The 17,605-nt window shown below is 37.9% G+C and overlaps 2 protein-coding genes across 3 annotated transcripts in view; both read right to left on the reverse strand.

The window, feature by feature from the left end:
• Nucleotides 1-7,029: 7,029 nt before the first annotated feature.
• Nucleotides 7,030-17,605, reverse strand: part of LOC115959768 (BTB/POZ and MATH domain-containing protein 1-like) — a 64,461-nt gene continuing 53,885 nt past the window's right edge. The window contains exon 4 of one of the 2 annotated variants that reach the window (XM_031078327.1): nucleotides 7,030-7,649. In XM_031078327.1, coding sequence (XP_030934187.1) covers nucleotides 7,248-7,649 — 402 coding nt within the window. In that variant the 3' untranslated portion in view covers nucleotides 7,030-7,247. The remainder of the gene's footprint in view (nucleotides 7,650-17,605) is intronic. The other variant, XM_031078324.1, reaches the window with a different exon arrangement.
• Nucleotides 14,453-15,400, reverse strand: LOC115959771 (BTB/POZ and MATH domain-containing protein 4-like). The gene has a single exon (XM_031078333.1). The coding sequence runs from the start codon at nucleotides 15,194-15,196 to the stop codon at nucleotides 14,759-14,761; it is 438 nt and encodes a 145-aa protein (XP_030934193.1). The 5' UTR covers nucleotides 15,197-15,400; the 3' UTR covers nucleotides 14,453-14,758.

Here is a 17,605-nt window from a genome sequence, read left to right on the forward strand (position 1 = left end):
TGGCATTCATCTCGAAAAATGAATCGACGAGACTCATTACCAATGAAAATGTGACACATGGCATCTCGATGTATGGGCTTCCTAAGTACAACACTTGGTTGTTCGCCTCCTTAGACGACCCATATGAACGAGGGGGCAACTGATGTGCAACGAAAATTCGCTAAGTCATCTCCCGTCCATACGCGTCGTCCAAAGGATAGACGTGAGGTATCTTTGCCCAACTCGTCCGTCTGTCCTTAAAGACAGACGAGCTCACTATCGTCCGTCTGTCCTTGAGGATAGACGGACTTTCTACCGTTCGTCCGTCCATAAAGGACGGACGAGCTTGCCACCATCCCCTCGTCCATAATGGACACAGGAGGTTACCATATCTCCGCCGAGTGGAAGAACGTAGCATCACCAGTCAAGCCCAACCGTTGTGAAATACAAACTTCTGCGTCAGTTACTTCCGAATCTGTTGGATTTCTCAACTGTAGGAACGGTTACCAAACAAGTAACTGCTTCCCGCATACTATATAAGCACACGCCAATGAAAGAGTAAGCCATTCTGTTCTTGAGAAACTGAGTTTACATTTTTCAATCAGAGACTAATTTCACCATCGGAGGGTTCTTGGCCGGCTTCCACTGGTCTCCTCTGAGTTTTTACTTGTTTTCTCAGGATCCAGTCGCAAGTTTATCAAGGCCCGGCATTTTTAGTCCACTGATATCCCAGAGTTCATCAAATACTATTATAATTTTTTTTTTTTTTTTAAAACCTATTGATTAAAATTTGGAGGCTTTTTTTCTAGTTGGAACCTTAGGCGGCCGTATCAGTTGCTTTACATATATGCTTTACATATAGAGCCGGCACTGCTTCCATGAGGTGCATTGGTTGGAATTGCTAAGGCATTTGCAAAGCCTCAATAGTTCGCTCCCCTAGGGAACTCGTTAGGAGACAAACCTCCAAGTATTGTTTTTGAGTGAATGGAATGGAATGGAATGGAATAAAAAGAATATTCTTAGAATATTCTTCCCTCCTCTTGTTTGGGAGTTTTAACGGAGGGAATGGAATGTCCATTCCCTTGTTTGGAAGTTTAAGTGGGAGGGAATGGAATGGTTAGGAGTGAATGCTCATTCCTCCCTTTTCCCTTAAAACCTCAAATTTTTGTTCCCCTCAAAATTGGGAGGAATGAGAGGGAATGAATTTAGGTTTAATGAAATTTTTGTTAAAATACCCCTTCAATATCTGCCCTTTTTTTCACATTCAGCCGTAAAAAAATATAGCTATCATTCTATTGTCCATTCTCTATAGAGTAAAGCTGTTGTCGCTGGTCTTGCTTTTTCTTTTGTCTGCTACAATTTTCGGTTATTGCTCAAACCAAGTATGTGTATCTTTTTCTTTTTCTTTTCGGTTGTTTGCTAGGCTTTTTTTTTTTTTTTTTTAAAATTTTTATGAACTGTTTGATATGAGAGTGATATAGAGTGTTTTTGTTTGATCAGCCTCCCTCTGTTGAACTTCTCCCTGCATTGTATTCGGATATGAATGATTTATCCTTTTGTAGACTGATAAGCATGTTTGTAAATAGTTAGTTGTTTTATAATATATATCCCTTTTAACCAAAAAAAAAAAAAAAATACATATATATATATATATATAGTGTTTTTGTACACCTAAAAACCAAAACAAACTAGCATTCTATACACCTAAAAATCTTGAAAGTGAAAAAAAATGAAAATTGCTGTTAGAGTTACCTGTACAGCTAAGATTCAAACTTGTATTTAGAAATTTGAAAGTGAGAATTGCTAGAAAACTGTTGTAGAACTACTGTAAATTTGAAAGTGAGAACTGCCGAAGAACTCAATTGATTTGCTTTTTCCTCTGTTTCCTCTCTGCTTCCTATGTTATTTACGATTTCTGCTTCCTCTGTTAAGCAAGTGGTGTGTTGAACTTCCAGTTTTAATTCAACCATCCAATGCTAATAATATCTCCAAGGCTTTACCACGTGTATGGTTAAGAGGAAATATCTACAAAAGTTAGTGTACAAGTTTAGACAAGAGACAAGTGTGCGGTTAAGAAAAAAACAAGAATAAAAAAATTTTAAAATGTGAAGAAAGTAAAATGAAAAGTATGTTAATTAAAATAATAGTAATTTAGTACTTTCCTTGTAGACAGAGGCACATGTAGCTTATTAAAGCATGTGACCATAACCTTCCAGAAGCAAGCATGGATGCCTTCTAATATAAAGCACTATTGAATACTTCCATAATTTGACGTCTAGTGGCATGTAGTAAATAATTATACTACCAAACTTCCATTAACAGAGTATCTCTCTCTCTCACTCACTCTTTGCTAATTAAACAAGTTCTACCGGTTTCAAAACAAAGCATAACATGAACTACAAAAACTCACACTCATATTTCAAATTGAAAAGGGCCCTTTTAAAGCAACCCCTTTCATTTTGAGCCAATATTTATCTAAAATCTATAAGATTTTTTTCACCATATAGCCTTATACCATACTTTAGTAGACACTATATATGTAACAATGCTTAATAGAGGTTAATTATGGCTAGGGATGGTTAATAATGAAATTGCCTTACAATTGCCATGGTTATTTTACTATTATTCTCTTACAATTGACTTGCTAAAATGCTAGGCATTGGGACCAATTTATACTATATGAGAAAGCACAAGCAACTATTACAAATAAGGATTACCAGTGGTTTTGTCTAAAACCATGGTCTACTAGGATGTGGTTTTGTAAATAGGTGGTTTTACAATTATCACATTCTTAAAAAAAAAAAAAAAAAAAAATTAAAGGATTACTATATTTATGTTATATTTTATATATTTATTTATCAATGTTAGGTATTTATTTATCAATGTTGAGATACAATACTAAATAATAAAGATGTAAATGTATTTATGCATGTGTGTATATTTGCTTACAATGTGCCCATAATTTTCTAAGTTAGACTAATAACATAATTATTTTTTTACTTAGATGGATTTGAATGATGAGGTACTTAAAACCATAATTTTTTCGGACTTTATGCGGAAACTAGCCTTGGTTCATGCTGCATGCCATTATTTGTGTTATATTATCCATCAAAGACAACGACTAAAAAGAAGACGTGTTCCCCACATCCCTACACAATCAACCATAGAAAGACAAAAAGTTCGTGATGAACTAATGTCTCGACTTAGGAATAGTAAAAAATGTTATGATATAATACGCATGGGTCCACAAGCTTTTCAAGGTTTGTGTGACATTTTGCGAAGAGATAGTGATCTTCGAGACACACAGCGTGCCACGGTAAAAGAGCAAGTTGGCAAGTTTCTTCACATGCTAGCACATAATCAGACGACCCGTACAATGTCCTTTTTTTGTCGTTCTAGTGAGACCATTAGTTGCCATTTTCATAACGTGCTAAGGTCAATAATTATGTTAGAGGATCAATTCCTTCGACAACCTGATGGAACCCAAGTGCCACTTAAAATACTACAAAGTAGTAGGTTCAACCCATATTTTAAGGTAAACATATCATGCATATAATTTATATTTGATAGTAGTTTAGTACAAATATATTTTAAGGTAAATGTTTTGGGAGATAATGTTAAATCTCAGGATTGTATTGGGGCACTTGATGGAACACATGTTTGTGTCAAAGTGTCTAATGAGAATGCACCAAGATATCGGGGTAGGAAGGGTTACACAACACAAAATGTGTTGGCAACATGCTCATTTGATTTAAAATTCACATAAGTATTATCAGGTTGGGAAGGAACTGCGTCATATTCAAGAATAATAAAGAGTGCTTTAATTAGAAACGATAACTTGAAAATCCCACAAAGTAAATTTAATTCAAATACGTATTAGGGTGTATTCTTCATAATTAAAAAATTTGTAGTATATAATTAATGGTTGTTATTGTTTATTAGGTAAATATTATCTTGTTGATGCAGGATACATGAATAGAAGTCGTCTGATTGCACCTTATAGGGGAATGCGTTATCATTTGAAAGAGTACTCTATTCGTCCCCCTGAAAATGCTAAAGAATTGTTTAATTTGCGACATCCATCATTGCGCATTGCTATTGAAAGAGCATTTGGTGTACTTAAAAAGAGATTTCCTATCATAGTAAGTACTACAGAGCCTAATTATTGTGTTGACATTCAAAATGAAATCATTTTAGTATGTTGCATACTTCATAATTATTTAATGGGTGTCGATCCTGATGAAAGTCTTATTGCTGAAGTTGATAAAGAGGTTTTGCATTTTCATCGTGAACGTGTGGCCCCTACTCCAAGAGAAGATGATGAGGATGCTAAGCAAGGAGATATTATAAGAGATTTTATAGTATCAGCCATGTGGCAAAATTATGTCCAAATGTGATAGCTTTTGGGTTTATTGTTGTTATGTCATTTAAGACTATGCTATATTTCAATTACTTAGACCTAAATGTTATGCAAATTTCTCTTTGTTTGCATTTTGATATTGCTCTCTATCTTTTGATAATTAATATTAATATTTACACAATATTTTATATGTGTTTTTTGTCCTATTAATTATAGCATGGGTAAGATATCAAAGAAGAATGGTGGAGATCCAAGCAAAGAAGTACAATAGAGTAGTGTTATGGATGATACTTTAGTGTATGCTTTTTTACATCAGGTGATCATAGGTGGTAGAGTTAATGGAACTTTTACCTCTAAAGCATATGATGATATAGTGAAAGAGTTGGTTGAAAAATTTGACATGGAGATTAACAAGGATAAGGTGAAAAATTGACAGAAGACACTAAAGAAGAATTTTCATGAATGCTATGACATATTTAAAGATGGATTGAGTGGTTTTTTATGGAATGATTCTTTAAATATGTGGATAGCTGAACCAGAAGTTTGGGAGCCACTCATAGCGGTAAATTACCATTTTTTGTGAGTTTAATTTTGTGTTACATAATTATATCTGTTGTTTAACCATTTGACTTGGTTTGCAACAGTCTAAACCTGCAGCCAAGAAGTGGATGACAACACCTATACCTAACTACTCTAAGATGGCACAACTTTGGGCTAAAGATAGAGCAAAAGGTGATCATGCTGAAACTGCAAAGGAGAAACGTGCTATGTATGCTGCATCGACCACTATTGATGAGATTGATAATTTGATATCTCAAAATGAAGTTTCTTTGGAGAACTTTGAAGTGGAAGATGATCAGAGGTCACCAAAAATTAATGTTGCACATTCTCGAGTGTCATCACAAGATGCAATGTCTTCTAAAAGCAAGAAAAGACGACTGGCAGAAGATGATGAACTCGGGAATGTAATTTCCCAGTCATTTGATAATGTATCAAAGGCAATTGATAGGGCGACTGAGGTTATGGCAAAGTGCTTTTCAAAGTCATATGGAGCAGAAGTTCACGCAGCTTTGGGCATATTGGACTTAGATCCAATATCAAAGACTGAGGCCTACATATTTTTGATGGAAAATCCAACATATAAGGAGATGTTCTTTGGTTGCCCAGATCATGAGCGCAAATGTGTCTTACTGACACTGATGTCTAGGCCTAAAAATTAAAAAAATGTGGGATTTTTTTGGCGAACCTTAGTTTTGGAATAGATTATGTTATTTTGTTTTGTTTTAGCAAGACTCATTACCGGAATTTTTTTTTTTTTAAAGATATTTGTTTGCATTGTTAGACAATATTTATTTTGTTAAGAATAAATATGTGATGTGTGAATTGCTTTACACATAGAAATATACAGAATTAGTTTTTTAGCAACTATAAGTTTTCATTGATTATTTTTTATGTTCTTTAAAATGAGGGGTATAATAGTAATGTTATTATAAAATGATTCCATTTCATTCTTTCTAATGTCACTTCCAAACGGTGTTACTTACTTTCCATTCCTTTATTTTATAACATCCAAACAAGATTTTTAAATTCCATTCCATTCCATTCCTTTCCCTACTAAACCCATTCCATTCTATTCCATTCCATTCCTTTAATGATCATTCCATTCCATTCCACTCCATTCCTTTAGAAACTCCCAAACGGACCCTAAGGCTGGTGACGAGACGAAACGACAGAAAGGGTCATGAAAGCCATAGGTTTTGCGGAAAAGATTGTTTTAGGCAGTGCCGGTAGATCAGTGGGAATTTGAATGACGTGGAAAAATTACTTCAAAGTAGATGTAGCTGATTTTAATAAATATGTTGTGGCTGTCAAGATTAATGATGGTGCATGTCAACGGGCATTGATTGGGTTTTATGGTCTTCCTTACTCTACTAAAAGAAGAAAGGCTTGGGAGAACTTGGGAGCTATGTTATTAGTTATAGAGGAGCCTTGGGTTTGCCTAGGGGATTTCAATCTAGTAATAGATGATCAAGAAAAAGATAGAGGTAGGAGAGCTAGAACTTCAGCGCCAAATTTATTTTCTCAAGGAATTGATGTTTGACCTGGGGCCAACGGTAGTCTTTCACATGGACTGAGAAGAGATGGGGTAAAAGTTGTATTAGACAAAGGTTATGGACAGAGGCATTGGTGGCATAAGTTGAAGAGGCATTTTCCCAAAAGCTACTATTTACCACCTTGGTGCTGTTAACTCAGATCATTGTCCTTTGTTGTTAGATAATATTCCAAGTAATTTTTGTGCTCCAAGACCTCTCAGATTTGAAGCAACCTGGGTGAGGGATTTGAGAAGCTTTGTGGTGATAAATCAAGCTTGGTCTAGCGAATTCAAAGGATGAGATGCCTTTAAACTGTGCGGGAAACAAGAAGTAACCTGTGATGTTTGGGTTTAGTAATATCAAAATTGCTAGGTTGACTGAGAAAATTAGAAAAATCCAAATGAAAGAGACCGGAAACTGGAGATTGAAAGCTCAGTACAAAGATGAGTTGAAAGAGTGGTTGCTTAAAGTATCTTTAAGCAACCGCTCATTTTGTTGTTACTCATTCAAAGTGTACGTGCTTACATGTGAATGTATCTTTTTGTCCTGGGTTAAGAGAGAGCTTAATTTTGTAGCACATTATCTTGCAAAGTGTACATGGGATATTAACAGTGTACTATGCCAGAGGAACTCCTTCCTCCCAGATGAAGTTTGTGATGCTTGGAGGAAAGACTGTTTGTTTGTTTCTTCTGTTTAATAGAAGTTGGTTTTAGCAACAAAAAATAAATAAAATAAAAGTGGGCCTCAAGAATCTTTGGCCGCCGGTGTGATACAGCCGTGTGATCAGAGCAGTTTTTTAAACACCCCTACATCACTTACCAAAAAACAAAAAGAAAAAAAGAAAAAACAAAAACATAAAACATAAACAAAAATACAAGGAAAAGCAAGTTTCTTTGTTTTGCAAGGAATTGGCCGAGCTGATTGTTTTCATCTTCATTGGAAGGTGTCGAAGGACCTCGGGTTCTCCGACGAGACAAATTCAAGGTCCTTTGACGAGACAACCTCGTACCACGACTCCTAGAACCTCCTCCATTATCCCGCCTAGATGACCTCATACCACGACTCCCAAAACCTCCTCCATTATCCTGCCTAGATGACCTCGTACCACGACTCTTAGAACCTCCTTCATTATCCCGCTGTGGGGGACCAACTCCAACTCTAAGCCCTTCAAACCATTTCTCCAAAGTTTGAAGAAGAGACTCTGCCAACTGGGCCCTCTGCAAGGATATATGATCTTAGAACCCAACTTCACAAATTGCAAACATGGAATCTACAAAAGATAAAAGAGCAAGAACACACCGAAGAGACCTTTTGGTCCGATTGGGTATAAACAGCTTGTTTTAGAGATTCAATCACCGGTCATAAAACGGGAGGATGTAGCAGAGCAGACCACAAGGACTGTGGACTGGACTGGACTGTGGGCTGTGGCCTGTGTGTGTATGTTAAATTTTTTGGTTATTTTCTTTATCTATTTCTATTTGGTCCGGTTTCGATTCAATTAATTGATTATTAATAATACAGTCAGGAACTAAATAAAAAAAAATAAAAAAGAGGGTATAAATGGTATTTCGCGATTATATCAATATCAATAGCATCACGTAGGGTTGGGGTTTCTACTTTACTCTTTTTGTGTGTTGGGTTTTACAAAGAAAGCCGCTCTGCTTGTTGCTGTATCAGTCACTCCAGCTAATTTCTCACTCACAATAACGAAATAATGATGGTAGGAGGAGGAGGAGAGTTCTTTGCTCCTCTGTTGATCGGAGATCGCTGCTCGTTTGAACGGATGGTGGAGATCGTGTGGTGCCATTTTGTTCTGCTTCCACAGTTCCACCTTCGTCCGTGAACCTCTTCTCTCTCTTTTTTTGTTAACTTGGAAAGTAAAGGAAACCGTTGTTCTACTAGTAATTGTACCGGCGTTGTTCTGTTGTCGTTTTAGGGCGTCCTCAAATTCTTCAACTAGTAATTGTACCAGCGATGTTACGTTGTTGTGTCGATTTTCAAAATTTTTTTTTTAAGATAAAAATTCTACTTTAACTTAATTAATTGTATATGTGTGTGAAGTTCCATCGCGTTATAGGAACACAATAGTCAAAAATCCCTTTTTAGTATTGTTGTAATAAATGTTTTTTTTTTTATGGAAAAAGTTAAAAAAAAAAATGTAATTAATACTTTGACAACTTTTTCAATAACCATATAATTTCAAAATAATCATGTGTTTGAATTTAATTAAGGGAAAAGTTTTTTTTTTGAGGGGAAACATCAAAATTTTTATTGAACAGTGCCTCTTAAATCGGCATGAGCTACAGAATAAAGATGTGGTGGGACATCCTCCATCCACACAAGAAAATCTGGTATGCCAATGGCATGTCTAGCCAGACCATGAGCTAAAGAATTACCTTCTCTAAAAGTATGAGAGTAAAGTAATTTGACAAATTGTGAGGATAAACTTCTCGCCTCATCTATGAATAAACCAAATGGAGCTAAAGGGACCGAATCTTCTGTTTGAGCCTTAAAAATTTCCAGTGAGTCTCCTTCTAATATGGCTTGTTGAACTCCTATGTCTGATGCCAAAGAAAGGGCTGTAACAGCTGCCATCGCCTCCACTTCTCTGCTACTATAGGCTTGATGCAACAATTTCGAGCATGATGCAATCACTTCACCATCTCCATCTCTTATCACCACGCCTATCCCTGATTTATTTTCGTTTGGAAAGATCGCGCCGTCGTAGTTTATTTTCAAAAACTCATCCCTCGGAGGCTTCCACCTGCTTCTTGTCCGACGTGTTTCCTGTTGAACTTGAGGTACGTGACCTGCATTTCTCCTTTGGAATTCCAGTAGCCACGTCCTGGCGGTATGGGCAAGTTGGTGAAGACTTTCAGCTGGAATATTGAGTCTTACTCTATTCCGCTGGTTCCAGATCATCCATACGGTTACTGCAAACAATTCAACATCCTTTTTCTGCATAACCAACCACGACCATAACTGTTTGAAATCCAGGAACTGCACTGAACTTCTGAAACCCCACTCCGCATTCTCCCACACCGGGTCCAGTTCAGGACACTGCCACAGAGCATGTAAGGAATTTTCTGTGGAGTTGCAGCACCGCTCGCAATCTGAAACTTCAATGACTTTTCGACGGACTAAGGCTTGCTTTGTTGGCAGAGCTTCACGGCAGGCCCTCCACAGCATGGTCTTCACCTTTTGTGGTGTATGCAAAGACCAAATGCTCTTCCAAATATGCTTATCCCTGTTTTGATGATCTTGTGCAACATCACCCATAGCAGCTGCCTCTTCCTTTAGAAATCTGTAGCCGGATTTACAGCTGTAGACACCATTGCTTGAATGGGGCCAAAACAGAGTATCCTCGGCTGAAGCTTGGCCTAAAGGAATTTTTTTAATTATTTCGGCATCCTCCCTTGTAAAAAGACCGTCAACCAGCTCCTCAACCCACTGCCTACTCCTTGGATCAATGAGTGTATCTACCGTTGAATCCTCAAAGTCTTGAATTGGACACTCCGGTAAATAAGGTGGATGCTTCCTTGGCAGCCAATGGTGCTGCCATATCTTAATCTTCTGCCCATTACCAATCCGCCATCTAGCACCCCTCTGTAAAACATCTCTGCCATGTAGGATACTCCTCCAAGCGTAGGAGCCCATCCGTGAATCAGTAGCTTCCATGATAGTCGTGTTAGGAAAAAAACGGGCTTTGAAAACTTTGTAAAATAGTGAATCGGTATTGTGCAATAAACGCCATGCTTGCTTTGCAAGGAGAGAATCATTGTGCAAAGCGAGTTCTCGAAAGCCCATTCCACCTAGTATTTTTGATCTTGTCATATCTTCCCATTTAACCCAATGAATCCTCCTTCGGTCTCCTTTTTGTCCCCACCAAAACTTCTTGATTAGGCCCTCAATCTCATTACATAAGCCGATCGGAATTTTGAAACACCCCATTGTGTAAGTAGGGATAGCTTGGATAACCGACTTAATCAACACTTCTCTACCCGCCTGAGAAAGTAACTTCCCTTCCCACCCTTGAAGTTTCCGCCACACCTTCTCTTTAATAAAATTGAAACTAGCCTTTTTTCCTTTACCCACAAAAGATGGGAGCCCCAAATATCTCTCATAGTGCGTTATTTCTGACACACCCCAAGCCTCCTTGATAGCCCTCTTCGCTTCAACATTTGTTGCTTTACTAAAAAAGATTGTGGTTTTGCTTTTGTTCACTTTTTGACCCGAAGCTTCCTCATATTGATTCAACACTTCCAAAACCTTTCCACACTCCTCCATAGTTGCCCTGCAAAAAAGGAGACTATCATCTGCAAAGAGCAGATGTGTTAGTTTTGGACCCCGTCTGCATAGAGAAAAGCCATGGATATCGCCCCTCCTCTCAGCCTGCTTTATCATCCCATTTAACCCTTCAGTACACAATAGGAATAGGAAGGGAGAAAGGGGGTCTCCTTGCCTTATTCCTCTTGTGGGCTTAATCATACCACACGGTTCTCCATTCACCAAAACAGAGTATGTAACTGATTTCACACACACCATCATCAGATTTACCCATTTTTCATTAAAACCCATCTTCTTCATAATCTCTTCAAGAAAACCCCAATCAACCCGATCATAGGCTTTACTCATATCTAATTTAACTGCCATATACCCATGGGAACCAGCATTATATTTTTGAAGGCAGTGTAATGTCTCAAAGGCCACAAGAATATTATCAGAAATTAATCTATCTTTAGTAAAAGCAGATTGATGTTCTGTAATGATGGAAGGAAGCAGCTTTTTTAAACGGTTGGCTAAAACTTTGGAAAATATTTTATACAACACATTACAAAGGCTAATAGGGCGAAATTGATTTGCATATTCGGGAGAGTTAACCTTTGGTATAAGAGCTATAAAGGTATGATTCAAAGGAGTGGGTAAGGTACCTGAGTTCAACCACATCAGGATTGAAGAAGTGACATCATGACTAACAGTGCCCCAAAAGTGCTGGTAAAAAAGGGGAGGCATTCCATCTGGTCCAGGTGCTTTGAGAGGCGCCATTTGATTCAACGCCTTGGTCACTTCACTCTCTTCAAATTTGCAGCACAATATTTCATTCATCTCATCCGTAATCATTGGTGGTATACATTCCAAAACAGTTGGAGTCACACTTCGATCCGTGGATGCAAATAGTGACTTATAATAATCAACTAAAACTGCACCTATCTCCTCCTGTTGGACCCTCCACACCCCCTCATCATCTCTAATACTCTCTATCAAATTTTTTCGATGCCTCCTTGTTGCACAACTGTGAAAGTATTTTGTATTTCTATCCCCCTCCCTAGCCCATAACAATCTGGACCGTTGTTGCCACATGATAGCTTCCTTATCAAGCAAAACCTCAATCTCAGTCTTCAAATGCCTTACTTGAAAATTATTACCACTGAGAATGGCCTCCCTTTCTGCCTCGATAAGCATTTTTTTAGCTTTCTCTAGCTCCCTTCGGACATTTCCAAAAACATTCCTATTCCACCAGTTTAAATCCTTACCACACTTCTCCACCTTATTCAGAACCTCTCTCCCATCTTCGGCTCCACTAGTGCAATACCAGGCGGCTTTGACAACCTCTTCACAACTAGTGTTAGAAAGCCACATTTCCTCGAATCTAAAAGGTTTCTTCCTCCTAGGATGTTCCAAACCCGAAAAGACAACAAGGATGGGTTGGTGATCGGAGGAATCACAATGCAAGTGATGTACCCTCGATCCTGGAAATTTAAGGAACCAATTATTTGTGGCCAAACCTCTATCCAATCTTTCCCAAATAGAACTACCGTCTTCATAGTGTCTTGCCCAAGTGAATTTTGGACCCACAAATCCCAAGTCCATAAAGCCACACTCATCCAGAACGTCTCTAAAAAGCTGCATTTGATTATGAGACCTTAAAGCACCCCCCACCTTTTCATCTTGTCTGACAATTTCATTGAAGTCGCCCAAACACAACCATGGACAAGTTGGGTAGGAATTAAGACACCTAAGTTTGTTCCATGCCTCAATTCTGTTAGCCGTTTCTGGCTCACCATAAAACCCCGTTAACCTCCACTCACTCTCTTCACCTTTGTCGACAAAACCATCAATATAGTATTTGCACGATCCCACCACCGTTAGTTTCACCGAAGCCTTCCAAAAAAGAACCAATCCACCACTTCTACCCACTTTCGGAACCACCCATCTATGATCAAACCCTAAACTACCTTGAACAAATTCTAGCCTTGCTTCATCTGTTAGTGTCTCGGCTAAGAACACTAAAGAGGGATCTTTTGCCCGAACTATCTCCCCGAGCTCTCTCACTGTACGTAGGTTCCCAAGCCCACGACAGTTCCATGCTAAGCAACTCATTGATTTTGGCGGGGCTGATAATCAGCCTCCACCAATAAAATAGATACTCCTTCCTCATTCTGAGAAGCCTGAAAACGTTTTGGTGGCAACTCGGAATGATCCTCTGAATCCCTTCTCTCCCTTTTCTTTCCTGAACTACAGTCACTGTTTGCAGCAGCCTCTTGAGTCGGTGGCCTGCTTCTACGTGTCCAGGTAGGTAGAATCCTCTTCTGCCCTTCTTGTTTCAAAACCCTACTAGGTGCGTGAGATGCATGTGCTTCATTAATCTGATCTGGCCCCTGTTTTCCTGATTCGTCACTTACCAACGTGGCTGCTGTAACCGACCCTTCACACCTGTCCAAAACCTCTTCAGTCAGCGCCGTTCCTTCCAAATTTGGCTGCTTTAAATTCTCCTTTATCACGGCTTTATTGGACTTTATTGGTGACGTGATTTCAGGCTCCACGAAATAACTGGAATTAACTCCAAAACGACTGTTGGGCATTAATGGTTGATCAACGCTCCATCTGAAACGGTTGTCGCCGTTTTGCTTCTGCCCTGGCACGGCGTCAACATCAGAGGGTTGTGACTGGGCTGTATGATCTTCTGCCATTGGTTGAGACTCCGTACTGGCTTCCGAGTTAGTTGTCTTCCTCGTGGAGTAATACCCAGGGACAGTGATCATGTTCTTTCGTGACATACTGAATGGAGCAGCTCTTAGATATGACCCAAACTCCCTCTGTTCAGCTTGCAATGTTCCTTCACTCTGTATCCAAAGATCGCAATCCTTATCATCGTGTGTAAGACGACCACACCAGTAACATAAATTCGGTAGTCTCTCATATTTGAAGGCAATCCACACCTGCTTATCCTTGTTCAGGGAAACTAATCGACCTCTGCACAGAGGAAGAGTTAAGTCTATGGATACTTGGATACGCAAGAAACTGCCACCATCATAAACTCTAGGATCCGTAGGACGAATCACCTTTCCCACAGTGCTACAGATTTTTTCTGCTGCTTCCATAGTCATATATCTCATTGGGATTCCATGTATTTGCACCCAAAAAACCGTTCTGTCAAACTTTAATTCTTGTAAAGGCCCCTCATTCTCATATCGATGCATAACCACCAAATGTTTGTCGAAACTCCAAGGTTCACTACTCATGATTCTGTCCACATCCTCTTTCTTTTCAAAGGAGAACAGAACCTTGTGATCCCCAATGATCTTAACCTTAAAACCATTCCGAACTCTCCATAATGGCGTAAAGGTTCTAGCTATGATATCCACGTTAATGGCCCTTTTGGTGAGAAATTTAGCTGCTATAGAAAAATTTCTTTCGCTTTCATCCGCAGTGAGACAACATCCTGGCCCTTCTCTATCGGAGAGAGTTAGTTTCCTCCAAGATTGTGCAAGGTCGTCCATCTCAACTTACTGTTTCCCAAAACCCTTGAACAAAAACCCCACTAGCCAAGGAATACACTTGTTATTCCAAGGAAACTTACAACTCCTTCAAAACGAAGGGACAACCAATTCTACAGTGCAAGAGAAGTTAGAGCCTGAGCACTAGCTTTCTAGCAGCAGAGAAACCAAGAAATATAACAATGTATTAAGGGAAAAGTTAGTGAACCATTTTAAGAAAGTTTTTATGAGGAAAAAAAAAAAGTAGTTAATTTTTCCACAGATTTTTCAATTTTCCCGTTAACATGACCAATTTCAAAAAATTGTTATGTTTATTGGGTCATGTAACACTCATTAACAAGTGCCCTACAGGATTTAATTCATCAACAACTAAGAATGAACTTAGCAAAGAAACAACAATCATGATAATTAACATTAACACACTCAGCAAAAATAAATATATAACCCACTACATAAACATAACAAACACTATCATAATCATAACAATTATAATCAAGATCACCAAAAAAAAAAAAAAAAAAAACCCCAAATTTAGAAAGAATAATCGATTACCACATTTGACCGCGCTTTCTGAACGTGTAAGGCCCCCTATCGAACTGGGTATCGAAATAAACCTTATGCCTCTCTTTCCCACTCTGATCCAAAAGCTTCAGTTCAAAAAGCGCTCTCACATCAGTGCCTTCACTCGCCAAACCTATAAACAGCGAAACATACGTAGCATTGTCCTGCACATTATTGCCGTCCGGGTAAAAATAAATTGCCCAAGAGTACCCGCCGGCGGTGAAAGTATCGGACGCCACGCTGTTTCCGATCCCAATACCTTTCAAGAGCGGGTACCCTGAGATGTTGAACAGGTGGGACCCATTCACCGTCTCGGTCATCGACGTCGATGTCGTCGTCGTCGTCGGAGTTGGAGTCGACCCAGACAAAGAAGATGAAGAAGAAGAAAACATCGGCTGAGACTTAGGAGAGACAATTCGTCTCATTTATAGCAAGGGATCTGGGTAGGGATAAAAATTTCGATGTTTGGTTGGTGAAAAATCTAGTATTTGGTCAACTGTTGGAGAGAGAAATGGTTGAACGATGACTTTGAACTGTGGGATTGACCAGTGAAATGGTGGAACTCGGTAGAAGAAGAAAGAAAGAAAGAAAGAGAGAAAGAAAAAGAAAGAATGAAGAAAAAGAAGGAAAAAAAATATATATATTGTTGGTGGTAGAGTGCGCATGAAGAAGAAAGAAAGAGGTAGAGAAAAAAAAAAAAGCAAAAAAAAAAAAAAAAAAACCCGGTGGAACTCAGAGTAGAAGAAAGAAAGAAAGGAAAAGGTAAAGATAAAAAAGTGGCATGATACTTTTACTTAACAGTGACAAGTTAGGAAAATAAAGCCTCACAAATTTTATTTTTTTACTATTTTGTCACTATCACAGTATCACTCAACATTCATAATTTGAAAACACCACAATTGTGTTTTCAATTTCTATTATTTAAACTCAAAATTTTGAATTTTAAAGTGACGGAAACAAACATCTAAAATCAAACTAAACACTGCTCGTTTGGCTTGAAGCATCACTGAAACTCACTTTTCATAAATCAGTTTTCATAACTCAAAAACTAAACTCAATTCTCCTATCTCTTCTTTATTTCTTACTTAACTCACACTACAATTCGATTGGATAAAAAACTGGGTTTAGATTTCTTCACAAAAACTCAAATTTCACTCCAACATGTGGAGCCCACATGTCAAATTGGGTCAGATTTTTTATAAAGTTTCAACCTCTTTTTTTTTTCTTACCCGCGTCTCTTTCTTTCTCTCCCACTTCTTTTTTTTCCCCTCCCAAACTCCTCTGTTTCTCCTTGATAAACATAAACATATTTTTTATAAACAGTTCTTTTCCTTTTGTCACGCTTCCATTACCTCATACCATTACAAGTGATGAATATTGAATACCCAGAAATCATAAAATGATTTTTTTAACAAAAGATGAGAGGCCAACAATACAGCAATCCAGATCCTTGTGTTTAATTGGTTCATGTTTAATTGTTTATACTTGCAAAAAATTCTGTAACAAATCCCTTGTCTAATCTACAACAAACAAACGCATTACCATTTTTGAGTGGCAATTTATAAGAAAAAAGACTCTTTTTTTATACTCCTTTGTTTAAAAATCCCTTTACTTCTTGACTCTTGAGATACGAAATAATCAACAAATAACAAACCAAGTCAGACCAAAGAAATTTTGTGAATTTTCTTGAGATACGGAATTTTCTGGGTTCATTTTCCACAGCTTAACCTAAAAAGTTTTGTTCACTAAAACTTTACACCACACCCACACAGCAAACCAAAACTGAAAACACACCTTCAACACAATGAACATGTGACAAACCCAGAAAATTCACAATACTCAAACCCAAAAAAAATTCACAAAACCAAAACCCAAACCCATAGAAAATTCACAATACCCAAACCCACCATGGCTCTGATTAGAATTTGGTCACGTCCCACATCCATACCCACAGCCACACCACAACCACGGCCACCACTATATCGGCTACCCAAAGTCGCAAACAGAGAGTGAAGCATGAGAGAGAGAGGGACGAACGGATGGTGAGAGAGAAATCCAAGAGAGAGAGCGATCGATCTTACCGTTGATGGTCAAAATCGATTTAAGCAAAAAAAAAAAAAATTAAAGAAGAGAGAAGTGAGAAATAACATAGGCAAAGTGAAGAAGCTGCGTGAACCGGAGAAGAAAGAAAGAAAGAAAGAAGAAAAGTAGTTGGTTGGGTCTGACATTTGAACGTGACGAGGCTTAAGAGTGGGTCCCATTAATAATATGTTATTACTAGGAGTGACAATTTTTATCCATATCCATGAATTTATCCATTACCCACCTTATTTAGATAAGTCTTAACCCAACCCATTTGAATATTTGGGTTAAATGGGTAAAGACCCATTTGATTATTTAATTAGATGAGTCTCAATGGATAATCTCACTAATACCCACTAAACCCATCTAAAATTTAAATAAACAACATAAAATCTAAATTTCTAGAAAATGACTAAAATACCCCTAAAACTTAAAAAATGACCAAAATACTACCAAAACCCAAAAAATGACCAAAATACCCCTAAAACCCAGAAAATAATCAAAATACCCCCAAAACCTAAAAATTACCAAAATACCACCAAAACCAAAAAAAATGACCAAAATATCATTGAAACCCAAAAAATGATCAAAATACCCCAAAAACCAAACAAATGACCAAACCCCCCCCCCGAAACCTAAAAATTACCAAAATAACCCAAAATCCAAAAAAATGACCAAAATACCCCTAAAACCTAAAAATTACTAAAATACCACCAAAACCCAAAAACTAACCAAAATACCCCCGAAACCTA

Source organism: Quercus lobata, chromosome 9, assembly GCF_001633185.2.
Source record: "Quercus lobata isolate SW786 chromosome 9, ValleyOak3.0 Primary Assembly, whole genome shotgun sequence".
NCBI lineage: Eukaryota > Viridiplantae > Streptophyta > Magnoliopsida > Fagales > Fagaceae > Quercus > Quercus lobata.

What these genes read in the sequence shown, in the direction of transcription:
- LOC115959771 (XM_031078333.1), bottom strand. Translation starts at nt 15,196, where the DNA reads ATGAGACGAATTGTCTCTCCTAAGTCTCAGCCGATGTTTTCTTCTTCT.